Raw genomic sequence first — 27,801 nt, 5'->3', positions numbered from 1 at the left:
TTGATAAAATTTGCAGAAGAGTTGTATATTTGTGATGTATTCTCTACAACGGTATTTTATCTTCATTTAGTACTAATTACGATGCACTTGAATTATCTATTAACTTTATCATTTAATAATTTTTTATGAACTGCCATTTGCTGGTACAAATTATAAATTTGGGGTTCACAGATCATTAACTAATAAATTATAGAACTAGATTTAATCAAAGACGTAAATTAATGTTACAAATAATGTGATATTGTACAATTGCATAAACTTAAGGTATCGAGGTAGATATTAGTTTATGGTCTGAATATATTTAAAATATATATTAAAAATATTTTGCACTTCAAATTTTTAAGATATTTCAAAGTTTCTTTTTTTTATTATAATTATTCTCCTGAAACTTAACTCAAAGAAATGAAATGAATGAGCTTCATCTAAAATGATTTTCAATAATATGAATCCAGTGATTATGTGATAGCTTTATTATGGTAGAATATAAGTTCACCATAAAAGTTTAATAAACATATTGTTATTATCGTAAGATATATTGTAAAATGTATTATAAAAATTAATTTCTTTTATTTGTTAAAACAGTGGTATATGAAATATTATATAAAAAAATGTCTTTGAAAAGTGAATTTAAATAATAGAAAATTTTTAACATTTGATTGACAATTTTTTGTAATTGAATATAGCTTACATACTTTCACGTCTTTTTTATGAATATGTTTTCAATTAAACTATATACATATATGTATATGTATGTATGTATAATTTGCCTAATTAATAATGGAAGAAGTAACTTCTACCGAAAGGATTTTTAAACACGACCTTGTGTTTATTGTGAACCAGGCTTAATACACTGTGAAACGTTGCTAACTTCGTGGCGCGTGAAATTGAAAAGCACGCAAGGCCAGTGTTTGGTTTGGTCATATCTTATGGTTGAAGTATTAACAAGTTTCCAAAAGTTGCTGTTGGACAAAATATTATGAAAGCGATGTCTCATCATTATGTGGTAACGGCACATAAGCCTACAGCTGTCACTGCATGTGTGACAGGTAAGTAGGAATAGATGTGCAACAAAATTTTCTGCTTACGTAGATAAACAATTATTTTCTTTTTACGTATGAAGGTAATTTTACTTCGCCTACGGATTTGAATCTCATCTTAGCAAAAAATGTCCGATTAGAAATATATCTTGTTACTCCAGAGGGATTAAGACCACTGAAAGAAGTCGGAATTTATGGGAAAATTGCAGTCGTTAAGTTTTTTAGGCCGCCGGTAAGGTTATACTAGTATCTTTGTTTTATAACTTTTATGAAATATCCTACTTATTATTTGTGTTTTCTATGCTGATATTTAATACAATCAAATTCACGTATTTTATCGAATACGTATTTGTAATAGTTTTATTGAGAGTAATATAACCTTGTACGTGTATAAAGAATTAATTATCTTTGATTCATGCATGGGTTCATTGATGCATAAAAGTACATATATGTATTGATACATTAGCATGAATTTTAAGTCATAATAAAATGATTTAATATATAATTAATGAATTATAATATATTTCTGCAGCATGAGAAAAAAGATCTATTGTTTCTTTTAACTACACGTTACAATGCTATGATTTTGGAATGTATTGGAGAAGGAGAAAATATAGAAATTATAACAAAAGCACATGGAAATGTAGCAGATCGTATTGGAAAGGCTTCTGAAACAGGAATCAAAGCTGTGATTGATCCTAAAGCACGTGTAATTGGTTTAAGATTGTATGATGGTCTTTTTAAAATTATACCTCTTGACAAAGACAATCCAGAATTAAAAGCATCATCAATACGTATGGAAGAACATCAAGTACAAGATGTGAATTTTCTTCATGGATGTGCTAATCCCACTTTGATTCTAATTCACCAAGATATTAATGGAAGACATGTCAAAACACATGAAATTTCTTTAAGAGATAAAGAATTTGTTAAAGTACCTTGGAGACAGGACAATGTAGAACGTGAAGCTATGATAGTCATTCCTGTACCTTCACCTATTTGTGGTGCAATAATAATAGGCCAAGAAAGTATATTGTACCATGATGGAAACACGTATGTTGCAGTTGTACCTCCAATTATAAAACAGAGTACGATTACATGCTACGCTAAGGTTGATAATCAAGGACTTCGATATTTGTTAGGAGATATGGCTGGACATTTGTTTATGTTATTTGTGGAACAAGAAAAGAAACCAGATGGTACACAAGTAGTGAAAGATCTTAAGGTTGAACTTCTAGGAGAAATTAGCATACCTGAATGTATTACATATTTAGATAATGGAGTAATATTTGTTGGTAGTAGATTGGGTGATTCACAGTTAGTTAAATTAATTACAAAAGCAGATGAAAATGGTTCGTATTGTGTTCCAATGGAAACTTTTACTAATTTGGCACCCATAGTTGACATGGCAGTAGTTGATCTTGAAAGACAAGGACAAGGACAAATGGTTACATGTTCTGGAGCTTTTAAGGAAGGTTCTCTTAGAATTATTAGAAATGGAATAGGTATTGAAGAACATGCAAGCATAGATTTACCAGGTATCAAAGGTATGTGGGCATTAAAAGTTGGTGGTGGTAATTTTGACAACACCTTGGTCTTATCTTTTGTTGGACAAACCAGAATTTTGACTTTAAATGGAGAAGAAGTTGAAGAAACAGATATTCCAGGCTTTGTTGCCGATGAACAAACCTTTCATACTGGTAATGTTACAAATGATTTATTTATTCAGATAACACCAACATCTGCCAGATTAATTTCACATGAAACTAAAACAGTTGTTTCTGAATGGGAACCAGAGAATAAAAGAACTATTAGTGTAGTTGCTTGCAATGGCACACAGGTACTTTGTGCTACTGGAAATGATTTATTTTATATGGAAATTTCATGTGGACAAATTGTACCAAAAGGATTTGCTACTTTACAATATGAAGTTGCTTGTTTAGATATATCTCCATTGGATGGTCATACAGAAGCAAAAATTGCAGCGGTAGGTTTATGGACACATATTTCTGTTCGCATCTTAACTTTACCTGCCTTGGAAGAAATTAACAAAGAATTACTCGGTGGTGAAATTATACCTAGATCTATTTTAATGACATGTTTCGAAGGTAATACATATTTACTTTGTGCTCTTGGAGATGGCAGCATGTATTACTTTACTTTACATAAACAAAATGGTATACTTTCTGACAAAAAGAAAGTTACCTTAGGTACGCAACCGACGGTCTTAAGAACTTTTAGATCATTATTCACCACTAATGTTTTCGCATGTTCCGATAGGCCTACTGTAATTTATTCGTCAAATCACAAACTAGTATTCAGCAACGTTAATTTAAAGGAAGTAAATCATATGTGTTCTCTAAATGCAGAATCATATCCGGATAGTTTAGCATTAGCAACCGATAGTACAGTGACAATCGGAACAATCGATGAAATTCAAAAATTACATATTCGGACTGTACCTCTCGGGGAATCACCGAGACGAATTGCTTATCAGGAAAGTTCTCAAACATTTGGAGTAATAACGATGCGTGTTGATATCCAGGATAGTAGCGGTGTTAGTATTGTAAGACATTCTGCATCTACACAAGCAGCTTCAACATCTAGCAGCAGTCACATTGCATCTTACAATAAACCTACAGGACATACAGCTAGTGACATTTGCCAAGAAATTGAAGTACATAATCTACTTATTATTGATCAACATACTTTCGAAGTTTTACATGCACATATGTTAATGCCTACTGAATATGCACTATCATTGATATCAACGAAATTAGGTGAAGATCCTACTTCCTATTATATAGTTGGAACTGCACTTGTTCATCCAGATGAAACTGAACCGAAGATGGGTAGAATACTTTTATATCACTGGAGTGATGGAAAACTTACGCAAGTAGCAGAGAAAGAGATCAAAGGATCATGTTATTCTTTAACTGAATTCAATGGAAAACTTCTTGCTAGTATCAACAGTACTGTTCGTTTATTTGAATGGACAGCAGAGAAGGAACTCAGATTAGAATGCAGTCACTTTAATAATATCATTGCCCTTTACTTGAAAACAAAAGGAGATTTCATTTTAGTTGGAGATCTTATGAGATCTCTCACTTTGTTGCAATATAAAACAATGGAAGGTTGTTTTGAAGAAATAGCAAGAGATTACAATCCAAATTGGATGACTGCTATTGAAATTTTAGATGATGATACTTTCTTAGGTGCTGAAAATTGCTTCAATCTATTTGTTTGTCAGAAAGATAGGTGAGACATTAATTTTTAAAATTAATTTAAATAAAAAAATAAATTTGTATCGAATTGTAAATGTTTATATTTATTAATATTATGAAATAATAAATTAAAATCTATTTTAGTGCGGCTACTTCAGAAGATGAAAGACAACAAATGCAGGAAGTTGGACAATTTCATTTAGGTGATATGGTTAACGTCTTCCGACATGGATCTTTAGTGATGCAAAATTTAGGTGAATCAAGTACACCTACACAAGGTTGTGTATTATTTGGAACAGTTAGCGGAGCGATTGGTTTAGTCACACAAATTCCATTCACGTTTTATGAATTCTTAAGAAATCTTGAAGAAAGATTAACAGGTGTAATAAAAAGCGTCGGTAAAATAGAACACAATTTTTGGAGAAGTTTTAACACCGAATTAAAAATCGAGCAGTGTGAAGGTTTTATAGATGGAGATTTAATTGAAAGTTTTCTTGATTTGAGTCCTAATAAAATGGCAGACGTTGCGAGTGGTCTAATGGTAAATAAAATTGTTTCTTGAATTATATATATAATCTATTGTACTTTTAACTCATTTTCTCCTTTATAGATCGACGATCCTAGTGGCATGAAAAAAGAAGCAACAGTGGATGATCTTGTAAAAATAGTAGAAGACCTCACAAGAATACATTAGATGCAGTTCTTTGGCTGATTTGTATAGTTTATTATATTTTGAAAAGCTCACAGATAGATTGATAAGAAAAATCTTAAATGTTTGGGTAACAAATTAAAGAATTTATATACAATTATCTATTTATCATTAATAGTACAAGAAAGTAGGAAAATACATTTTTCTTCTTTTCCATTCTTGTGAAGATACTTTGTTATGTACCTCTGTACTCTTGTACTTTAATTTTTTAATAACAGTTTACTTCAAATATTTATATATGCATAGTGAAAACTGGTCAGAAAGTTTTTGAACTTATTTTAAGGATTTGTTATTCATACAAATTGACAAAACCGCGCTTCAAATACTGTTTCATCAGTGTGTACACCTATTTCGATATTTTAATAATTGTGATATCGAAGATAACGTATTTCTTACAATAAATAATAACATTTATTTAAATAGTACTTATTTTAAATGAATTTAAAAACTTTTTGATCGACTGCGACAATTATCTTTTGTTTTTAAATGTCTTAAAGTGTTAAAGACTATTTAAGTTAATAATCAGTTTACATTGACGTCAAGTTATAAAAATGTTATACGCTCAATTAATGAACTTCACTTTTGATAATACTTCCATTTTTGAGCGTAATAAATTGTAATACTTGACAAAGATTTGCTAATGATTTATATTACAATTATATCGGTGTTAATTGCTGAAAAGTTATGTAGAATCCTTATATCTTTGTAACATTGAGTGTAAATAATAAAAAAATATTCACTTTCTGATAAAATTTTTTCGTAATATATATATATTAAATTTACTTGTTTGCATTTATTGCAGATTTTAAAGTGGTTGGATCAAACAACCAGTTTCTTAATTCTTCGATACCTTGACCGGTCATTCCACTAGTTTCAAATATAGATAATTCTTGCGTAGCTTCCTTTTGTAGACGTGAATAATGAATTATAAGTAAGGCTTCGTTGCGCATTTGACGATAAGAAAGGTCCATTTTGTTCAATGTTAATGCGATTTTTATATTTCGTAGTCTAGGATCGAGTAATAATGTGTAAAGTAATACTCCTGCCGCGCTTATTTGGCAAAGATTGCTTGTATCTATTACATAAATAAGCTTCCGTGTCTAAAAAGCAGGATAATAACTTAGAGAATTATCGAAGATTTATTTAAAATTTTCAACCTATATATTTTTATTGTTCATAATCCTTTTGAAAAAAAGATTTACCTTTTCAAAGTAATGTTTCCATATTGGTGCCATACTACCACCTATTTCTTTAATAATCATGTCAAATTCTCCGGTACTATTTTTTATTGTAAAAAGATTTATGCCATTCGTAGAAACAGTATGAGTCGCATTATCTATTTCATCTCCTTGTAACCGTTTCATTAAAAATGTTTTACCCGATTTAACAGGACCAAGACAAAGACACATCTTTTACACTATTATACTTATTGAAGGAACATTAGACTTATTATGCATTTGTAAATTGATCATGAAACATGAAATTCATATGTACAGAAATGTATTGATTTAACAAACGTGTTTCTATAGAGAATAGATTATCTGTTATATTAGTATCAATTGATTATTAGATTATAAAAATCTAGAATAACATTTGTGAAATGAAAATTAATAACGTAGATTACAGAATATAAATATTATTCCTTAAATCAATATAATTAGTAAAATTTTAACAAACGATATATGAGATTTGGGTATTTCAGTACACGTTTCATAACTTTCGCATAATTTAATATACAAAATTTTAAAATTGTATACATTACTACCGCTAGTTTACATAAAAAATTTACCCTCAAAAACAAATGTTACGAACTTTGCCAAAGATACGAGAACAATGTTTTATTGTTACATGTAACAAATACTAGATACACAATAAATTTGTAAAGTACGACGTAATACGTTCAGTGATGTGCATGTAAATGATTATTTTTATAAGTACAATGCGAAATGAACGAAATAATGTATGTTAAAGATAAACCAAAATTGTATAGAACTTGTTTGCACACAATGCTTTTTTAAAAAAATTTTACATTTCATGTAATATATAATATAGACAGGTTTTTTTTCCTCTTTAACATATACATTTCATTATAATCACATTCTAATATTCTTTGTTAATAACATCGGTATAAACACATCTTTCTTTTACTAGTTACTTCATAATAATGTAAGATAAAAGGTATAAAATAATTATGAATTACGTAATAATGCCTAAAAAATAACGTAACAATTGACAAAGAAAGATATAAATTCAACGAAACAAATTATTGCAACGGTTCTTATTCGGAAAGATATGCATTCCATCGATGCGATGAAACTCACGCTTCTTATTGATTTAATTTAAATAAATGTTTCCGTACAAGTTGGCTTTACACACCTCAATCTTTTGCATTAATCAAGCAAATTACGAAATGCTGTCAGGCCACCTACAAATTTAATATAAAACAATAAATATAATTATTATTAGCATTTACACTTACTGTGTTACTATTTTATAGGTATATATTCACATAACACTTTAAATATATATCCAAATACAAAAGAAAAAGTAACAAGTGCAAAGGTTCAAAAACTTTGAACGATACAGGGTGCACTCCTTTGTAATCACGTTTATGTTTCTTGTATCATTATTAAAGAATGTGAAAAAAAGCATTTCGCACACATGTTACACACAAGGCACAGGAGGCTTACCCCTACTAGCGCGAGTTTACAAAATGGAATAAAGAATAAGAATTTACCACGTTTTTTGTGTGTACTGATTTTGTCGCAATATTAATAATTTATCTAATTTTCTGTACAAAGATATTTATATATATTACTTATGTGCATTTTCTCGCAAATAAAATGTATATATATATATATATATATTACAAAGTAACTCCTCTGAGTCTGTACAATGATTTCATAGGCAGATTGTACTCCAAATTTAATAATCTTTTCCCTCGGAGCACGACTAGACTAGGATCTGTCAATTCAAGCTTGACTCACTTTCTATTGCAAAGATCGTACTTGTCGTGGCATTTGCCATGACTGCAAACGTTTATCTTTGCTACCAGCTATGATCTAGAAAAATAAATGTTTGAATATTAGATTTAATGTAATATTCTAATAGCATTTTAATAGAATATTTTAGATACCTTATTGTCTATGACTTCCATACTTAATAACATATTACCAGGTCCAGGTATACTGCATACAAGTTGATGATCCTAGAATTTGCTTAAAAATCAATACAATTTCTTTCATAGTTAACATTAGTTTTTAAGTTTATACTAACCTTTGTATTAAATATATAAATATTTCCATCATAACAACCGGCAAACAATAGTTGTTTGTACAGACGCATGCATACAATTCCTACACCAGCATCATACTGCATTGTTTGTTCGCCATTCTATAAAATAAAAGAATACAAAGAATGAATTTTACATAATGATGCGGTATTACAATGATAACATGGAAGATTATACAGTAGAACCTCGATTATCCGGACACTCATTATTCAAGCGTTCTATCATCGGAATATTCTATTATCGGTACATTTCGTACTATATGTGTATGTAATCCATGCAGTATTTACTTCCTTCTATCAAAATTATCAAAGATAACTTCTCAATTCGAACAAACTCTTCACAGCATTTTAGTATGGTATTTACATTCAAAGCCTCATGGCAACAATGTTGTCAGAACGGAAATGGGTAATATTGTCAGTTGAAACAAAATATAAAATCATGAAGAAGTTGAGAAATGGCGAGAATGCAATAAACTTAACACAAGAATATGGTGTTGGAAAATCTACGGTCAGTGGTATAAAAAATAAAGAGTGAGCAATAGAAAATTATTTACAGGATATTGACTCATTGAATGCTAGCACTTCCCAAACAAGTTTAAAACTTGTAAAATAATATTGGCACACAAGTGTGTACCAATGAAATTCTTCAAAGTGTTAATAACAAAACTCTGGATCAAGAAGTGAACGAATGAACGGATGACTACAATGAAGATGTGCCTTCTCATTTTTTATTCTTAAGTAATTGTAGCTCTCGAAAAAGTACTTGAATGGTTCGAAACATGAAACGAATGCAGCTGGAAGAAATCACTCGCATTAAAATATATTTATGACCTAGAGGCAAGATATGGGATCCGAAAGATTTTATGTAGTGTTTAATTGTTTGTTTGTATCATTTAGTTTAAAATATATGAAATGTAGCACAGAAAATGTTGTCGTTCTATTATCCGAATATATCTATCTCCTTATTAATTCCTATAATCGAGATTGTATTGTACCTATATATATTATTTTTACAAACCGTAAAATCAAAGACAAGTATAGATGTGCTACTTGTACCACAATAAATCAAATGATTATCACGCATCAAACTATACACAGTGTGACTTTTTTGACCACAAATTGTGCGAAGAAATAGGCCATTTTGAGCATCTCGTATCGTTATCGGTTGACTACGTGATGCTACGATAAGAACTCTTCGTGGACCCTCGTTAGTTGCTTTTAAAGCTAATACAGACTTATCTGAGAACTGTATGCTGTTTCCTTTAATAGTACCTGACTGAAATATTCATACATTTTTTATTACAAAAATGATATTCATACATATTTGATAAAAACAATTTTATAGATAACATTTTTCAACGAACCTTTATATGATAGCGTGATACATGCCCTGACTTAGTACCAATAAAAATTATTCCCCATGCTTCATCCATACATTGTATGGGGCTACCTATATCTGCTGTATCTCTCACTTGTACTCCAGTCTAATGAAATTTGTTTATAATAAATAATAATATGCAGCAAAAGGAGTTAACAACATGTATGTATTATGCTAAATTAATAAACTTGTTACTGTTACCATTATGTTGTAACATCGTAAGGTTCCATCCAATGAACCAGAGAACATCCATTCTTTGCTAATATCTGTGCTAGTTGTATTGTATACATATAAACAAGTTACTGCTGCTTGATGACCTTTGTAGATGTTTAATATTCCATTAGATGCTTGATTGTACCTGTATATTCTGCCATCTTCACTTGCAGCTAGGAATGAATTCTCAAAAACCTAGAAAAGATACTTCCCTGTTATTAAGTTGTAAAATTTAATCTAACTTGTAGAATTCTGATAAAAGTTATTTATAGTGGTAACAGTTTCATGATTATAGATAAACAGAGAAATAACAAATAACTGCATTATAATTTAGAAATAACACTAACATAAGTAAGAGGAAAATAATGAGTGGAAATTTAAAAACTAGACATTTTTACAGATTTTATTAACACTATTTCCCTGTATTTTTACATTTGTATATATCATATGCCAATAGAACACTTTATATGATAAAATAAATATTTTATGAAAAATAAAATATAATAGCAAAAAAGTATAATGGTTCTATACAAATTAAGACCATAATACAATTTCTTTGTTTCAAAGAATATTTGGATCTACTATGTTATAAAAAAGAAGAGAAAGTATCACAGAGTTTGATGCCAAAAAATAAAAATACTTATGCATTACTTTAATACATACTTTCATGTCATTATTTCTTTCTATTACGACGCTTCCGTTTCTTTACCTTAATATCTAAGATAGGACCTTTATGAACCGTATATTGCGTCCTCGGTAGTTCTTTATCGTCATTTATATCTATTGCAGTCAATGTTGATCCAGACTTGCTGTGTTGTTGATTCTTAGTAACTATCGTTTTTTCTTCCACAATTTCAATATCTGGCTTATCACAATTCTGTATAATGTCTACAGTAATAGCTTCCTTCGCTAAAACTGGCATAACTTCGATATCTGGGTCTGCACATTCTTCTTTATCATTTACAGGTGAATCCATATTTGCAGATCTTGGTATTTTCTTAATTTTAATGGAACTTATTTGATCATTAACAAGTCGTGTTGTATCGTCGAATTTTTTAATCAATTTTAAAGCCTGACTTCGTGGTAATTCACTCAATGATGTTGTCTTGCATACAGTAGGCAAATCTTTAGTTGATGTTGATTCCATAGGACTTACGGAAGAATCCATTTGAGTAGAGTTATGATAGATGTATGTGTTAATTTTGGATATTCCATATTTTTGTAATACGTCTAAGCTTACATTCGGATTCAAAATCGTATGTCTACAATCTACTATCCGTACCATGCAATTCATCATTTCGGACATTGTATGTTTTTTGTGTCTTTTAATTCCTTTTAAAGATTCATTACTTGAATTCAATTCATGTGCCACAACTTCAATTTCTGAAAGAATAGGCGTGCGTCGCTTTCTGTTCGTTATTGGCTTTTGAATATTACGATTTCTTCTAGAATTTACTAATATAGTTTCGACTTCTTCGCATGGTGATGTACTTGGAAACTGCATCCTGAAATTCTTTTCCTCTTGCTCAGCATTTGGGACGGTTACATCAATCTCTATTTTTATACGTTTCATAGGTTCTTCGGCATATCTCGAGCTTCGTCGAACAGCAGTCTTGCTGCTTCCTCTCTTATGCTTAAACGATTTCTTACTTAATACTTCATCGCTTTTTAATGCTTCTGTATTCTCAGTAAAAGAAGAGACAGATGCGCAATTCTGATTATTATTTTCTTCGCATGCAGTCTTATCAAATCGTTCAATATCTTTTCTTTTATGTGATTCTTTATGTTCTTTGAGACTTATAAAGCGTTCATTTTGAGGTATACAATCGAATTCTTCAACAGTATTGTCAACATTATTATCTTCATCGTACAAAACTAAGGAATCTTGCATATTTGCTTCGTTTACGTTTTCTAGTTTAAAACCAAATTTATCCTTTGATGTAGTTTCATCCATAATAGCAATATTTTTATTATTGTTAGATTCAGTTGAAGCATCATAATTATTTCGAGTATCTTCAGATGTTCTTACGAATTGACTGTTAGTAGGTTCCTGTGTTGCAATATTCTCATCAGTATTACTTAGTTTGTTTTGTAAAGTAGACTCCATAGTTTCCATATTAGTTTTTCTCTCAGCTTTTTCCGAATATTCCAAGACGTTCGAGATATTCTGACCATCGCGAATATTATTTGAATTTGATTCCGTAAGACACGAATCTGAATCTTTTATTGAGGTCGACCGATTGATTTTCACATTATCATTTTCTACAGCTTGCTGTACAAAGGATTTTACTAAATTTGCTTCGATATTCATAGATGTATCATCTGTACATGTTTCGGATAAATTCATTACAATTTTTGATGACATACTGATTTCCAAATCTTGTTGGAAGTATTCATTATTTAAAAATTCTTGCGATTTACTAGATAACATTTGTAAATCATCTTTCTTCGAAACATTATTCCTTTCATTTTTATTGTCAGAAATGTTAACATCGACCAATGGTTCGATGCAAACTTCTTTAATATTTCTCAGTGAGGAATTTATAATCTGCTTCTCCTTACCATCTCTAAATTCAGAGTTTATCTCTGGGTTTGGTATAGCGGATACGACACCTTTAGAGCAATTAATTAATTGTTTTTCTGATGACTCTACATAAAGATCTTCTGTTCTGTTTTCTGCTACTGCGTTTATCACTTCAACTACGTTTTTCCACAGTTGCGGACCTGTTTGTTGTTTAGTTTGCTGTTCGAAAGAATCCAATAATTGTTTCTTTTGATGCAATTTTTTAGCATATAGAGCTGACAGTGGTAACTCCTCCTCATAAGGAGTTAAAGTATTCACAATCTGTAACAAATTCTCTAATTTTTTCTTTTTCTTTCTTCGCGCTTCGGCTCTTATTCTTCGCGTTTTCGCAATTTCTTTCTTATACGTTTCCTCTAACAAAGCAAGGCCAGTGTTTGATTTCTTTTGATCATCTGTGCTTGGATTCTGAAGAAGAGAATCCCAAGTACTATCATCCGAATATATCGATGACCTTTCTGGTGTTTTGTTTTCCATTGGTTTTTCTACTAAATCTACGTCATTACTTGTCATATTTGAGGTTTCATGTTTTTCTTCATAATCTTTTGTTAAATAATTTTCTTTGTTAAGCTCTGGTACTTTTATTTCAATAATGCCTTCATTGAGTATTTGAGGTTCCACAGATTCAATGTTCTCAGTCTCTTGAGATTTAATTATATCTTTATTGATGTCTTCTTGGAATATAGTTTCATTCACTGAAACCTGATCAGAATTTTGTTCTATTGTTGTTCGTTTCGTATTGATTTTTTTAAGTGTTACTTTTATTCCGTTATTAACTTGTTTCTTCTCTGTAACAGTACTTTGTGTGTCCTTGGTGCATACATTTTGACTGTCTGATTTATTTTCCGATCTTTTAACCGCTCTTTCAGAGCTTTGTCTCTTTCTTTTTTTAGATGATTTAGTATCTTCGGCATGATATGCGATCTCTTCATCATCGGAACCACAAGTAGAAGTACAACTTCCCCTTTTCTCTGCATGATAATCGTGTTTATACAATGTCTTAGATTTATTTGGCTGTATCGGATTAATCGGACTGTCTTTTGTAGATAAACTTCCTATAGTTGTCTTGGCACATTGATTTGCTACGGGATTAGGTTCGATATTCTGAAGTAATTGTGTCATTAACGCGGATGGAGTTCGAGGTCTAATTACTGGCGTTTCAACTTCTTTGTCTTCGTGCGTCACGTTATTTTGTTGTAGATTATTGTTGTTCGGTAAAGTATCGCTTGTTAACATTTGATAGAGAGTCATCTTTTCTGTCATTAATTTATGGATTTCAACATCGATTTCGATCATCCTAGCCATGACAGCTTCTTTCATGGTTGGATGTTTAATTTTTACAGTATCTGATGTCATTGCTTCCTTCACTATATTCTTTGAAATAGTAGGCTTCCGTTTCTTATGTTTCCTTTTTGATTTATTGTTTATGTTATTTAAAGTTTTATTTTTGTCTTTTTGATTCAACTTATTCGAAATTCGTGCCTCGTATTCTTTATTACAATTGATAGATAAATTTCTATCAATGGACGTGCTTATTTCACAAGGAACTGATATTTGCTTATCTAGCAAGTTATTATCCACTTGCTGTTGTTTCTTCAGTTCTAGAAATTCTTTACTTGCTTCAGGTATTGATGCAGTATTTTGAAAGTTCTCTATGGACTTTCTCCTGGCAGTTTTTATTGGAACATTTAAATTTTGTGAGCTTTCACTTTCAAGGGATGTAACTACTGATTCGGTTGCGCAAGAAGATTGAAGATTATGCAGTAAATTATCCTCTGATACATCGGTACAATGTTCATTCTTTTCTTCGATTCTTATTTCTGTAATCGATGATAGTTCGACCGTTGCACATTTTTGAGAAATATTTTCAGATGTTGCATTAATAACATTTTGTGGATATTCTACTAAAATTTCTGAATTAATTGAATTAATAGGTTTAGCAGTTTTTAATATTTTTGAATTTGCTTCTAAATTCTCATTAGATGGAGGTATAGGAAAAAATAGATTTGTAGTATTTACAGTCTTCTCTGCAGCCGCAAATAACTCTGATGGAAAAACAGCAGTAGTTTTTTCAGACGACGTAGATTTCTCATTTTCACGCGTAGATGTTATATTAGTTTGATTTCGTTTTCCATCTTGATTGTTCTTATCAAAAACTTCTGACAACTCGTTAAAAGCTATTGAGTTAAAACTTGATGATTTAATATCACTCGTCAAATTCTCTTGTTCCTGCAATGGTTTAGTCGTAAAAATATCTGCATCTCGCGCAATGCAATCTTCGAGATCTAAGTCAAGAGAGCTCAATTTCTTGATCGATTTTTCATCTGTATCATCTATATATTCGTCTAAAACAATAAATGACTGGCTATCTTCGTCAAGTGCATCGTGATGATTGTCTATATTAGCTAGAAATAAAAATTTCGGCTGAGCAGAAAGATCGTAAGTTTGATCATTTTCCGTTGTTATATCTTTATCCTTAATTTCCAACGTCGTACCATCAATCTTGATATTATCTTTCACATTTAAGCTATGATCTATCGTTTTTTCTGTAACATTTTGTTGCTCTTTTGCTAAATTAGAAATTGAGAATATTTCGTTTTCTTCGTCCATTTTCTCAGAAGAATCTTCGTCGCCATCTTTCTCTTCCTCTTTCGATTCTATAATGGATTTATCATTGAAACATGTTTGTAAGCACTGGTTGGGATCTTTGTATTCTTTTATTGTGTTTTCTTTGATATTTGCATTGTTCATCTTTGTATGATATAATACAGATACTTGACAAATATCATTATCGATGGTATCCGCGAGAAAACCCTTAAACGGACTACTCCGACTATCTGGAGATCTCGCTTCGTTTTTACCACGTACTTTACTATAATTGTCCAAAGTTTTTAATTTTTGGCTTAACCGAGATATAGTCCTATCCTGCTCTTCTACATCATTCGTTTCTACAATTATATCATCGTTTTTAACAATAGCTTTCGAATGGATTCTCGTGTCCAAAGTAGAATTATCAGCGGCTTTGGAATTTTGCAAATTCTTAATATTAATTGTATGCCCGTATTTCTCAATATCAACATCGATTTGTTCGCTTAACGAATGAGATTCTTCACTAACGTAGTTCGAAACAAGAGGTGGTGTACTTGTCATACATTTTTCAGTGCGAATTGATTGAATATGACCAATAGACGTTGAGCCTACTGATGACATGTCGTTACATATATCCTTTTGTTTGTTCAAGCTTACAGCAGACATAGATTCAGCGAACATACTCACTTCATTGACTTTAGTTGTATGTTCTCCCATTTCTTTATTTGATTCGCCATCTTTTTTTGCATTTTCCGAGCTTATTAAGTTTTGGTCCTGGGTTCTCGCCATTTCTTCATTTAAAACCTGCTGGTTCGAAATAATTATTTCATTATCTTGTAGTGCAACGTTTTTATTAATGCTTACTGTTTCTCTGTTACTATCAGTGAGCACTTGGTTGTTTTGTCTTACCACGGAATGAGTATTAACTTGTTTTTGTAGAGTTTTGCTATCAATTATCACTTCTGCGTTTCCCGAGCACGTTTCAACAGTTTGAAGTTTAGATAAATTTTCATGAATATTATGACTGCTTGTTTCTTTAACTTCATTTTGATCAGTGGCATGTGAACTTACAATCGGTACTTTTTTATTGCCATCAGGCATCTTTTTATGCGAATGTTTTTCTACAGGGTTTTCTTCTATCGATTTAGATTCATTCGGCTTCGAACTCTTTTTCTTTTTTTCGCACGATTTCTTAGCTTTCTCTTTCTTTAATTTCAATTCTTTACTTCCCTCTGATCGAATATTTTTAAACTTAGAGGAGTCAACATTTGAAACTGGTTTCTTTGGCTTTTTCTCTGATTCAAGTTTTGATTTCTTTCTATTCGGAAATTCGTCGAATTCTTGCTCGGCAATTACTTTCGACAAGGATTTGTTATCATTTTTGCGTTCCATACGTTTTACAGAGTCTTTAAAAGTGTTTGAATCAATATCTATGCATCGAGTTTCATTCTTCTCGTTGAAGTTTTTCGGTTGTATAGAAATCACGGCTTCTTTAGTTTCTTGCGCGACATCCATGGTCTGATGCTCTTCTTCCAAATTATTCTTCTCTCTAGCCTCTTCTTTATCAGAATCCTCCGAAGTGGGCGTACTCGTTGATTTTACCGTAGTTAACTGTGGATCCGTCAGTTGTGCTTTATTTGTATTAATTCCAGTTTTTATTTCGCTTATTGCTTCTAACGATTCAACGTTAGATTTATCGGTAAATAGAGAATGGTGAGATTCTCGAATCAACGAAGCAGAATTTGCAGAAACCTCTTTTAAAGCGCCTAGTTCCTTCAAACGTCTCTGCAACGCACGCTCTTTATATGCTCTTATGTCTATCTTTTTATAACCGCCACTCTTGTTTTCCACCGAGTAAGTAGTTGTACATGCTTTTTGATCAACAGACTGATTATTCGTACTAGTATCAATAACAAGATTTGAACTACTATGGGTTGTAAATGACATTATATGCGTTGTGTTATTATCACTGATAGCTTCGCTGTGCGATTGAATAGACGGAGATGATCCTTCAGTAAGTAAAGGTATATTAGTTTGATGTAAAGAGATATTCATAGATAAAATTCCGTCTATCCGTTCGTTATTATTCGTCGCTATTTCGTAATCTCTATTCATTTCCAGAAGATCTTTCGTCTTTTCGTTATCTACATTCACTGTATTATTCTTTGTAAATTCCGTTACTTTCTCCATAATTTGCCTCTGTTCCGCATTATTGGATTCTGGCATTTGTTTGAGTTGTGCTTTAGTTTTCGGTTGCGTCACTACAGAAACAATCGTGGGTTTGTTCTTAAGTTGTGACGATACGGTCTCACAAGTAACAGGAAGTACAGTGCAGCCTTCCTCTGTCTGTAAACTTTGCAATTTAGTTAGCGAGTCAGCTGACTTATTAACCGAAGTATTATTAATTCTGTCGTTCAATGAAGTATTCTCCTCGAACGAACTCATCGATTCCTCTTTGACGATTACTTCTTTCTTGATCTCATCCTCTGTCAGTACCCGAAACCCTTCGGTTTGTTCGCTAGATTTTGACGAACCCGAATAAGAATTCCTTTTCCTCTTTTTTTTCTTCTCTTTCCTTCGTTTCTCTTTCTTGTCTTTTTTCCTTTTTTCACGTTTGCGAGATTTTCTTTCCTTATGTTTACTTTTTTCTTTCCATTCCTTTTCTATCTCAGCGACTACTTCATCTCTGATGGTTTCATTGAGCGATTTTTGCTTCGCGATTTTTTCCTTTTCTTTTATTACTTTCAACAATTTTGTCACGTTGGGAGAAACAGTTTCCTCGTCACTATCGCTGAAATTACTTGAACTGGTCTCGCTACTACTTGCCGATTTTTCTGCTGTTTGTAGTTCTTCTATCTCGCTAGGATTGCTAATACACCTATCTAAATTATGCACAGAAACTTCGCGGGTTAAAGGACTTATGCTTAAATGTCTCATTGGTGAATCCGACGAGCAGTATCTCGGAGCGCGATTATTTCTCTCATCTTTGCTTAAATTTTCTGCGCTGTTAGAGGTATTTTTTCGCACGATAGTTGAAGCTACCAAAGTGTTAGTTAGCCCATACTTCGCTTCCCATTCTTCTTTCGTTAAATTCCTAAATGTATCCGGATCCTCTCGCTCCTTTCTCTTCCATCTTTCATACCTTTCGTGTTTAGACACGTGACGCGTGTTGCGATCTTCGGAACTGGATTTACGCGCTCTTAAGTGATCTATATCCGCGTTACTTTTACCTAACTGTTTGACTCGCGCGATCCCAGCTGAAAAAATATCATCGAGATCAGCTACTGTTTTGTTAGAAATCTGTGACAAGGTGTTATACTCAGAAGCTCCTGTTATTGTTTGAACCAGTGAAGCGCCTGAACCTGTATCAATGCTCTTCTCCGGTTCCACAGGCAAACTCGTGTTTGATAAACTCTTCGTTCTCTCTGTTACTTGAGACAATATATCATCCAAATCAGCTTCGTTAAATAGTGGTTGCTGTTGTTTCTTATGCGCATTCTCGATTTCGCGATCATTTGATAGTGATCGATGCGACGAATTTGTATCCTGTCGTAAAATATTAATATTCGATTCTGTGTTCAAGGAATAGTGAGTAGATTCTTCTTTACTATATATAGATTTATCTTCTGCATGTTCTTCGTCTTGAGAATCTTGATACTCGATAAAAGATGGGATTCTTAGACTCTCCTCCCTTACATCCTCACACGAATGTACTCCCAGATTTTCGTTCTGATTTATAATTTTAATCTCTTCGATATCTGCATTTTGACTTTCGGATAATTCAGTATCAAACGGTATATCAAGTTGTAAAACTTCGCTCAAATGATGAATAAATTCTGTAGGTAAATCCGTAATACCAACAACAGCGCTTGGATCTAACATCGCGTTCAATTGATTCATAAATTCTATTCTATCGTATTCTTTCATTTTCTCGTCTTCCATGTTTCTCAGTTCTAAAGAAAGAGACGACCTTCTTTCTTTCACCAGATGTTCCATTGCAATATCAAACTTACGAAGACTCGAATTATTGACCATATTGCAAATATCGTTTTTACTCATTTTCAAGAAACGACTGATCACTCTTTTCTTCCATAAAGCTTCTGGGGTAAAAACCTTTTTCTTTACAGATTCTTTTTTTGATTTTTGATTCTTTTGAATATCTGTGTCACTAGATGTTAGTGTTGTATTCGAAGAATGCGCATGTGATTTTTCATGTATAGGGATGACTTGTAGATCAGCATTTTTGTTAGTTTTCGCCTCTTTTTGTTTATTTTTATTTTGATTCGTATTATTTTTACTTTCAGAAGAATGCTTCCTAGAATGAGCCCTTTCTTTATTTGAATTTTGAATTGCACTTTGTTGCGAGATTTCTCTGTTTTCAGGAATATTTATAACAGTCCTATGCCACTCTTCCGGTTTATGTATTTTCTTTGTTTTGGAGTTTAAGTTGAATACCACCTTGGGTCTTATTTGATCATTTGCCAATAATACATTTTCGGTATTTTTACTCTGATTTTGTACACTTTGTCCCTCATCTATTGCCTTGATATCCTCTTGTTTCTCACAAATTAGTTCTGGTCCACAGACTACATTTTGTCTACTTTTCTTATTCCTATTTTTTCTTTGTTTTCTTGTATTACTTGTATTTCCTTCCTCTACTGACAAAGAACGATGTATACTTTCGATTGGTATTGGAATTTTGGATGGTGTCAATGGTAATTCAGAAACTGTAGGTCTATCTTTATCGCTTGTTTCTTCTGTCAAGTTCATTATTTGCTTTGCAAATTCCATTGCTTCTTGCATATCTTCTAACCCATCATCCATGTTTATGCTTTGATTAGGATTGGAATTTCCTCCCACTGAAGGTTCTTTTGGTGGCAGTAGAAGAACTTCAGTAATATTCATAGGGGGTAGAGGCAATGGAAATTCCCTTATTATTTCTTGTCCGCTACTTGTTTGTGATATAACAGATGGAAAATTCATCTGTACATTAGAAATAAAAGGTTGACGCGATGGTATGTTTATAGGAGGTAATTGTGCAAAATTTGGTACAATGGGACCAGTGTTAAAATCTGATGCTGTTGATGTGTCCATTAAATTCAGTGGCACTGTAGTTGACCTAGATGCATCTAAAGGTACAAGTAGATTAGAACGTTCTTGAGATGAAAGTCGCGGATCGAAAATTGGTGGAGGTTGGAGGGTTTCCTCCCTTTTATGAATTTTTGGTGGTGGGTGTTGAGGATTAAATTCAGGTATTTTTTCATTATTTGTTACTGAGACGTTTGAAATTCTCGGAGGTAGCCCCCTGAGATCAAAGGTAGGCGATTGTTGTATAACTTTTAAATTATTTTGACAAGTACTTAGTGTTTGACCTTTCAAATCTAAAGAGGACATAGACTGTACACTTTCTTGTTTATTAAATGTTTCAGTACCTGATTTTGATCTTATATTTGGTGGAGGTTCGCTTGGATCAAAAGCAGGAGGCAAATCATTAGAAGAAAATAGCGCTATTGAATTGTGCTGACAGTCATGGTTTAAAACAGGTACATTATGCGTAAATGGTGGTGGTGCTCGTGGATCAAATCCAACTGGAACTAAATCAGTTGCTTTAAATGATTTAACATGTCTTGGTGGAGGTATTCGATTACCATGAAAGGGTAATCTCTGTGATCCTCTAAAAAATGAATTTTTCCCATTCTGTTGGAAAACCCAATGGCCTCTAGGCCCCCCAATCCTTGGAGTTAACCTAGGAGGTATATTAAAGACCTTTGATTGAAAAAGAGGTGGATTATTTAATTTCTTATCATCATTTAATTTATTTGCTTCATAATTTGAATATGTTGAAGATGTAGAATCACAGAAACTGTTTGAATAAATTTCTTCATTAGATGGTAGAAAATTAAGTGATCTCTTTCGAGAACAATCAGATACATTTTCCAGATTTTGATGAATTACCTCTTGGGATACATTTCTTTGTAAATTATTTTGAATTTGATTATCTTCAAGCAGCTTTGTTTCTGTATGATTATTATGTTGTATATTGATGTTAGTATCCTGTGTGTTATCTTTATTTGGATCTTGTATATCTACTTGCACAGTGTTTTGATTTTGTGGAAAATCTATCTTTAACTCATTTTGATCATCTGTAGTTGATAATGATATAGAACTTATTTCTACATCATTAACATCTAAAGCTCTTTCTGGCAGTGAAATATTTACTGAATCTGTCGGTAGTAAATTTGTTATATTCTCATCTAAATTCAAAGTTAATAACTTTTCATTAACATTATTTGAGTTTGAAGATATCAAACTTTCTGTAATATTATTACCTTGCAATTGTAAGTTTTCTATGTTGCATTTAAAATCAGACAATTCATTATGTATTTGTTCATGACATTTACCATCTTCCAATAACATATTTGACTGTTTGAAATCATCCTTGTCATATGAATCCAAGATTATTAGGGATTCTTCTTCATCTATAATTGTAATTTCATTATTTGTACTTATTACATTATCTGTAGACTTCTTCTCAAAACTAATTGAAATCTCATTATTAGATTCACTATCTACATTTCCAAATTTTAAATTATTACAATCAATCCTGCCTATATCTCTAAGGTCAGTGAATGTCAGGTTAAGTTCAGGTGGTTCGTGTCTAAGCTCAGGGATAATTTTATTTCGAGTATTTTCTTCTTCAGAACCATTATTTGGTAATATAGGCAAATCATCTTCCCAAAAATTTGTAATTTCTTGTTCTGTTATAGAGGATAATTTTTTCTTTAATTTGTCAGCTGTTTCTGCAATCTTTTGCTGACGTTCTTCTTCAGAACCAAGTAAGGGAGTTTGTGGTACTGATACAGGCTTATCTTCAATTAATTCTTCTTGGGGTAGTAATGCTGTATGTATAGGATTTCTTATAAAGCCCATATGAAATTGAGATGATGTTGGTCTACCAGGCCCAGAAAATCTTACTATTCCACGACCACCTATTGTTCTACCCCTGCTATTTGGTCGATATTGTAAATTTCCTCTATATTGCAAATGAAAATTTTTATTCTGCTGCCATGGTGCAAAATTTGGACGTTCTATCCAATTCTCAGAACCAGGTAACCTATGTGGTGGTCGTGGATGATTAAAACTAGGATGTGGAAATCTGGGAACATTAAAGCCATTGGCTGGACCATTTGTACGAGCTCCTCGTGGTCCAAAGCTTCTTCCACGATATCCACTGCTGCTCATCACACTGTTAATTATGACACTTTAATTATCACAGTGCATTTGAGTCTACAGTTCTGTTCACTGTCATACAACCCATAAAATGCACTAAACCTATTATATTAATGTTTATATGCTGCATAGTTTATTTAATTAGGGTCTTCTTATTTTGGAAAATGAAATACTTTAAAGAAATCTGTACATTTAAAGTAATGTTCATTCTAATACTTCATCAAGTTACTAACACAAACTTTAAAATATTACAACCTATTACTATACATAATAAATTCAAGCTCTGTGCAAAATATACAGAAAGGACTATCCCTTTTTTATTCCTCAATCTGCTTTTCACTCCTCACGTCTTTACGACTGATATTAAATCCTTACGATTTTTAATTGCAACAGTGCGTGTGTGTGTGTGTGCGTGCGCGCGTGTGTCACAATTAGTATACACTCATTATCCTCAGATTATTGCAAGAAAAATATAGAATCCCCGCAACATTAGCGAAACAATAATAAAACGACGTGTACTTATTATTCAAATATAATCGCCATGTTGCACAATCAGTTTCACTAATCTCGATAAACAATACGTATACTTCGCTGTCAGATAGTTACATTAAACTTAACTACTTTTAGAAAATGTCAACTTCTTTATGTGATAGTCAATGTTCAAGCACTATCGCGTGTCGTGCGATTATAGCAAATATGTTTCGATACACAATCACCGCGTATTCTATTCATTTAATTACATCTTCACTGTTCATGTTTAAAAACCTAAATTCAGTCACGAACTGACTAACATTTCAGATTGTTCACATTCGTTGCCAGCTTTAACATAGCAATGCTCTTTACAAAGTCAACTTTTTATAAAGTGAAAACCTTATAATCTCAATAACATTGATGGGAATTAATATGTAAGATAAGCAATCGATAAAATTTCAATTATTTCACAATATAAATATATTTCACAATACATTTCTAAATATTAATATATTAAGGTCCACTGATGTATTACTACATTTTTCTATGAATTACAAGAATTCATATGGAACAATTGTCAATAACTCTGAAAAAAGAAGAATTGCTTGTATTTGTTCGGATTAATAATAAATGATACAGTGCATGATATTTGAAATTAAACTTTTTCCAATCCTTTTCTTGATTGCAGAATCTTGTAGTTCTCTACTTTAAGATTTCAAGAAAACTATTGGTTACGAGTTTATTATTCTTTAATAATATTGTCGGTAAATTTTAATGTAAAACATATTTCACATAATATTTAATATGCGAAACCATAGAGATATAAAGATAGAATGCGTGAACAAGTTGAAAAAGCGATATAGGAATAGGAAGGAAACGCTGCGTAGAGATTCATATAGTAAATATTCTATAGTAAATATAATATAATATAGTTCATATAGATATTCATATAGTAAATATGTTAGTGTAATACCGACCAACGAGCCTCGTTAGTGTGCATACCTGAATAGACAAGAATAGAAGGGGCCTCTGTGCAGCCTTCTCTTTCTATTCCCATATCGCATACGACTTACCAATATGACTCGCATACGACTAGCATCTTTATATAGCTATGTATGAAACAACTCTTCACTTATAGTGTGTAGATAAAGATATGACTGATATGAGTTTATTTAGCAACGAAGATTTTTACATTATGAAATATAATTAACTTTTTCAATATATTTTATGTGGAAATTGTCTATTTAGTAATTACGATTACTTGTTTTATCTTTCATTAGATAGTGCCTAACCGTTTGTATAAAAAAGGAGCGATGTATTCGTTAGCAATCGTTAATGGAGAGATTACTAATCGTTAATGGAAAAACACTATTGTTACAACATCAACGTTTCAGTATTTTAATTTTAATTATTTGCATTTTATTATAATTACAGTATATTTATTTTCAATACAGTAAATATTTGCTTTCATGATTTGTCTAAGTACACGATTAATTAGTTTTTGTATTTTTTGGAACCCAATTGTGGCAAATTTCAGAACGCACATTTGTCGTAGCAAACTAGCCCCACCACTAACCGTGCCATACCGTGTCGTATTGCTTCTTGACCATCAGAAGAGTCAAGAGCAAACATCTAAGTCATAATTTTCCATTCGAGGATGACCGCGATGCTGTCCAACTGTTCGCGGTTTGTGCCTCGTGTAATAACAAGACTTAGTATATCACAAACGAAGGTAAATTATCAAACAATAGTATCATTCCATTTGTTATTAATGTTAACGTATTTGTGACATACATATTGAGCAAGAAGAACCTAACGCCCTTTGAAGTAGAACCTGCCAATCAAAGTTGTCGGAATACTGCCTTTACCTATTGCATTTCGGTTATATAACAGTATTTGAACACGTTACGATTCATGACTCGATCTATCGACTACAATCTGTCAATAGGAAATTAAAAAATTCTTCGTGGCCGTCATGCAAACTTACTTTTTAGATAACCAAACAGATTTCCGTCAATTTTTTCAGGGTGTAATTTAAGATCAAGGTTCTTTTTCTATCTATTCGATAGACACACTACCTATTTTTATCTAGTTTCTTTTATAACTCACTTTTATGTCATAATGTATATAAAATTATATAAACACATTAAAAAATTTATATAACATTTTATATAATTATTAATTTTATATTTTAAATGAAAATCTATATTTATGTATACATTTGTTTCAGGTTGTGAGATCTTTATATAGTCAAGGTAAGACTACTAAATAAAAATGATATAATAAAGAAGTGGTGAGCTATGTTGAAAATCTAAAAACATTATCTTTATAGAGAGGCATATCAACGTTGGGGATAACCATGAACATAAACTATTAATTGTATCAAATCATTTTTGTAGGGCACATTCTATTTATCCACACCCAACATGTGGTCAACAAGAACTCACGAATGTAAGTATAAAAAGTATATCAAAAGGATAAAATATCCATATAATATGAATACCTTTTAACATCTTTATGTAGAATAAACTGTGGTATAAATGGTTAATTAATTTAATAAGTAAAGTTTAATATGTAATTTTAATTTCTATCTAGATGTACAAAATATAAGAAATTTCACTGTTGGATAGACCAGGCAAGACATATTCATTCAACATCTTCATTATGTAAGTCATCTTTAGATTTTAGAAAATACATAGTTAAGATTTTATACATAAATTCTTGCATAATGTAAATTTGTAATTGACAGGGGAAATAAAGGAAGTTGTAGTACCACCATTTGCGGAAAGTGTAAGTGAGGGGGATGTCAGATGGGATAAGAAAGTTGGTGATCAAGTTAAGGAAGATGATGTCTTATGTGAAATTGAAACTGATAAGGTAAAATCAATAAACAAATGAACTTACAAATAATAAACATATCTCGTAATTTATATATTTATGATAATCCCTTCACAGACTTCAGTTCCTGTACCATCACCAGCTTCTGGTGTAGTAAAAGAGATATTTGCCAAAGATGGTGAAACAGTAAAGCCAGGACAGAAACTATGTTCCATTGATGTTGGCGCAGTTGGAGCAGCACCAGCTGAAAAACCAGTTGAGAAACCAGCTGAAAAGGCTCCAAGTCCTCCACCTGCACCTAGTACAGCAGCAGCACCACCACCACCACCACCACCACCACCACCGCCACCACCACCACCACCACCACCTTCAGCAGCTGTACCACCACCAGCTGCACGACCGCCACCTCCACAAGCACCTGCAGCATCCATGCCAGTTGCTGCAATTAAACATGCTCAAGTAGGTGTAATTGTGCAAATTTAGAAATAAAGATTCTTCCCTTCCTGTTATAAATTTTTTATTATTCATTAAATGAATGAACATTTTTAGTCATTGGAAGGTGCAAAGGTACAACTGCCTCCTGCTGATTATACACGTGAAATACTTGGCACCAGAACAGAACAACGGGTGAAGATGAACAGGATGCGAATACGTATTGCAGAACGATTAAAAGATGCTCAAAATACGAACGCTATGTTAACTACATTTAATGAGATCGATATGAGGTTATTACATATCTATTGTAACTATGATTGTTAACTTCTTTTTTGTTAATAACTAACTTTTTTTTTCTTTTTACAGCCGCATTATGGAATTCCGTAAAATGCACCAAGAAAATTTTACAAAGAAATATGGTTTGAAGCTGGGATTTATGAGTCCATTTATTGCAGCGAGTACCTATGCTTTAAAAGATCAACCAATAGTAAATGCTGTAATAGATGGCACTGACATAGTTTATAGAGACTATGTTGATATTAGTGTTGCAGTTGCAACACCAAAGGGTCTTGTTGTCCCAGTTCTTCGTAGCGTAGAAAACAAGAATTTTGCAGAAATTGAAATTGCTTTGGCAGCTTTAGGCGATAAAGCAAGAAAAGGCAAAATATCCGTCGAAGATATGGACGGTGGTACATTCACGATAAGTAACGGCGGTGTATTTGGTTCTCTGATGGGTACACCTATTATTAATCCACCACAAAGTGCAATTCTTGGGATGCACGGAGTATTTGACAGGCCCGTTGCAGTGAAGGGCGAGGTAAACACCGACAATTTCTTCTAATAAAGGCTAATATTACAAATTTTAGTGATCTTTTAATAATTTTCAGATTAAAATTCGTCCAATGATGTATGTGGCTTTAACATATGATCATCGATTAATTGACGGGCGCGAAGCTGTGATGTTCTTAAGAAAAATCAAGGACGCTGTGGAAGACCCTAGAATTATTTTAGCTGGCATTTAAGCCCCGTAAATATTTTCATTGAATCGCTTCAAACACGCCTCACGTCATGTTCAGAGCATTTTATACACGTTGTATTATATTCTGTTCATCGAGGATTTTACTCAAAACTACATATTCTTAAATACTTACTAATCATTGTGATAAACGAAAGTAAAAGAAGAAAAACATTACACGAACAAGAGAACATAATGTATTACTATCTGAAAGACTTTATGTTATTATCAAAGTATTATTTCAATTTATTTTTTGTCTTAATATACAGCAGCGTAAATCGATCTTTCTACAACCTATAATACAATTGCTACATCATAACGTTTTTGAATTCTAACTAATGCTTAATTTAAGAAAATCGTTATTGGCATGAAAAAAAGAAACATATATTTTAGTATCTATATGACTTAAACACAAAATGCATTATATAGTAATTGAAAGGAAGAAAGCAAATTAAATGCTGTAAAGTGTTTAAAACCTTTTACTTGAAAGAAGTATACATTTCTACTGTATAATTGGTTCGATATAATTTAATTATATCTCTTTTTAACTTTCTATACTGTTATTCAACACATTTTTTGTAAAAATTGTACACAGATCATTACGTTTTTAAGACAACCACGTGTAAGAAGTATTTCACTATTTTTAATTGCTCTTATTTTTATTTTGATGGCTTTGAACGAGATGTTATAAAGAAGCGATAATTAAAGAGCTAGAGGGAGATACTTTATTACAAAAATAAATGTATCCAAGTATTAAAATAAAATTTCACGAATCTATATGTTGTCGATA

The 27,801-nt window shown here is 31.9% G+C and overlaps 4 protein-coding genes across 10 annotated transcripts; 2 read left to right on the top strand and 2 right to left on the bottom strand.

Moving 5' to 3' along the window:
• Window positions 1-619: 619 nt before the first annotated feature.
• On the top strand, window positions 620-5,722 carry LOC122567568 (DNA damage-binding protein 1). The gene is made up of 5 exons (XM_043726246.1): window positions 620-1,046; window positions 1,121-1,269; window positions 1,570-4,295; window positions 4,406-4,802; window positions 4,872-5,722. The coding sequence occupies exons 1-5, from the start codon at window positions 977-979 to the stop codon at window positions 4,953-4,955; spliced, it is 3,426 nt and encodes a 1,141-aa protein (XP_043582181.1). The 5' UTR covers window positions 620-976; the 3' UTR covers window positions 4,956-5,722.
• A 23-nt stretch (window positions 5,723-5,745) lies between these two features.
• LOC122567585 (ADP-ribosylation factor-like protein 16) lies at window positions 5,746-6,543 on the bottom strand. The gene is made up of 2 exons (XM_043726274.1): window positions 6,173-6,543; window positions 5,746-6,070 (listed from the first exon to the last, which is right to left on the bottom strand). Exons 1-2 carry the CDS (start codon window positions 6,377-6,379, stop codon window positions 5,750-5,752), a joined length of 528 nt encoding a protein of 175 aa, XP_043582209.1. The 5' UTR covers window positions 6,380-6,543; the 3' UTR covers window positions 5,746-5,749.
• A 140-nt stretch (window positions 6,544-6,683) lies between these two features.
• LOC122567565 (uncharacterized protein PF11_0213-like) lies at window positions 6,684-23,717 on the bottom strand. 7 transcript variants are annotated; one of them, XR_006316815.1, is made up of 8 exons: window positions 10,562-23,717; window positions 9,841-10,047; window positions 9,626-9,745; window positions 9,280-9,537; window positions 8,247-8,363; window positions 8,107-8,178; window positions 7,708-8,032; window positions 6,684-7,395 (listed from the first exon to the last, which is right to left on the bottom strand). XR_006316815.1 is itself a non-coding variant. In XM_043726240.1 (8 exons), exons 1-8 carry the CDS (start codon window positions 22,262-22,264, stop codon window positions 7,961-7,963), a joined length of 12,447 nt encoding a protein of 4,148 aa, XP_043582175.1. In that variant the 5' UTR covers window positions 22,265-23,717; the 3' UTR covers window positions 6,684-7,960. The 7 variants fall into 7 exon arrangements, 4 of the variants coding, with proteins under 4 accessions (XP_043582175.1, XP_043582176.1, XP_043582173.1 ...); XR_006316817.1 differs by having other exon boundaries at window positions 7,789-8,032; XR_006316816.1 differs by having other exon boundaries at window positions 7,841-8,032.
• A 576-nt stretch (window positions 23,718-24,293) lies between these two features.
• Window positions 24,294-27,788, top strand: LOC122567576 (dihydrolipoyllysine-residue succinyltransferase component of 2-oxoglutarate dehydrogenase complex, mitochondrial). The gene is made up of 9 exons (XM_043726262.1): window positions 24,294-24,455; window positions 24,954-24,978; window positions 25,123-25,174; window positions 25,319-25,389; window positions 25,473-25,600; window positions 25,679-26,020; window positions 26,111-26,286; window positions 26,363-26,813; window positions 26,884-27,788. Exons 1-9 carry the CDS (start codon window positions 24,381-24,383, stop codon window positions 27,016-27,018), a joined length of 1,455 nt encoding a protein of 484 aa, XP_043582197.1. The 5' UTR covers window positions 24,294-24,380; the 3' UTR covers window positions 27,019-27,788.
• Window positions 27,789-27,801: the final 13 nt, after the last annotated feature.

This window comes from Bombus pyrosoma, linkage group LG5 (assembly GCF_014825855.1).
Source record: "Bombus pyrosoma isolate SC7728 linkage group LG5, ASM1482585v1, whole genome shotgun sequence".
In the NCBI taxonomy this organism is placed as follows: domain Eukaryota; kingdom Metazoa; phylum Arthropoda; class Insecta; order Hymenoptera; family Apidae; genus Bombus; species Bombus pyrosoma.
The sequence above is the reverse complement of the archived record's forward strand: the minus strand, read 5'-3'. Positions and strand labels throughout refer to the sequence as shown.

Coding starts and splice junctions, on each gene's coding strand:
- LOC122567565 (XM_043726238.1), bottom strand. CDS start 22,264: ATGAGCAGCAGTGGATATCGTGGAAGAAGCTTTGGACCACGAGGAGCT. Junction 9,746..9,840: donor TACGATGTTACAACATAATG/GTAACAGTAACA, acceptor AAATTTCATTAG/ACTGGAGTACAAGTGAGAGA. Junction 8,364..9,279: donor TACTTGTCTTTGATTTTACG/GTTTGTAAAAAT, acceptor TTTATTTTATAG/AATGGCGAACAAACAATGCA.
- LOC122567585 (XM_043726274.1), bottom strand. CDS start 6,379: ATGTGTCTTTGTCTTGGTCCTGTTAAATCGGGTAAAACATTTTTAATG. Junction 6,071..6,172: donor GGAAACATTACTTTGAAAAG/GTAAATCTTTTT, acceptor CCTGCTTTTTAG/ACACGGAAGCTTATTTATGT.
- LOC122567568 (XM_043726246.1), top strand. CDS start 977: ATGAAAGCGATGTCTCATCATTATGTGGTAACGGCACATAAGCCTACA. Junction 1,270..1,569: donor TTAAGTTTTTTAGGCCGCCG/GTAAGGTTATAC, acceptor ATATTTCTGCAG/CATGAGAAAAAAGATCTATT. Junction 4,296..4,405: donor TTTGTTTGTCAGAAAGATAG/GTGAGACATTAA, acceptor AATCTATTTTAG/TGCGGCTACTTCAGAAGATG.
- LOC122567576 (XM_043726262.1), top strand. CDS start 24,381: ATGACCGCGATGCTGTCCAACTGTTCGCGGTTTGTGCCTCGTGTAATA. Junction 25,175..25,318: donor GTCAACAAGAACTCACGAAT/GTAAGTATAAAA, acceptor ATTTCTATCTAG/ATGTACAAAATATAAGAAAT. Junction 26,021..26,110: donor CTGCAATTAAACATGCTCAA/GTAGGTGTAATT, acceptor GAACATTTTTAG/TCATTGGAAGGTGCAAAGGT.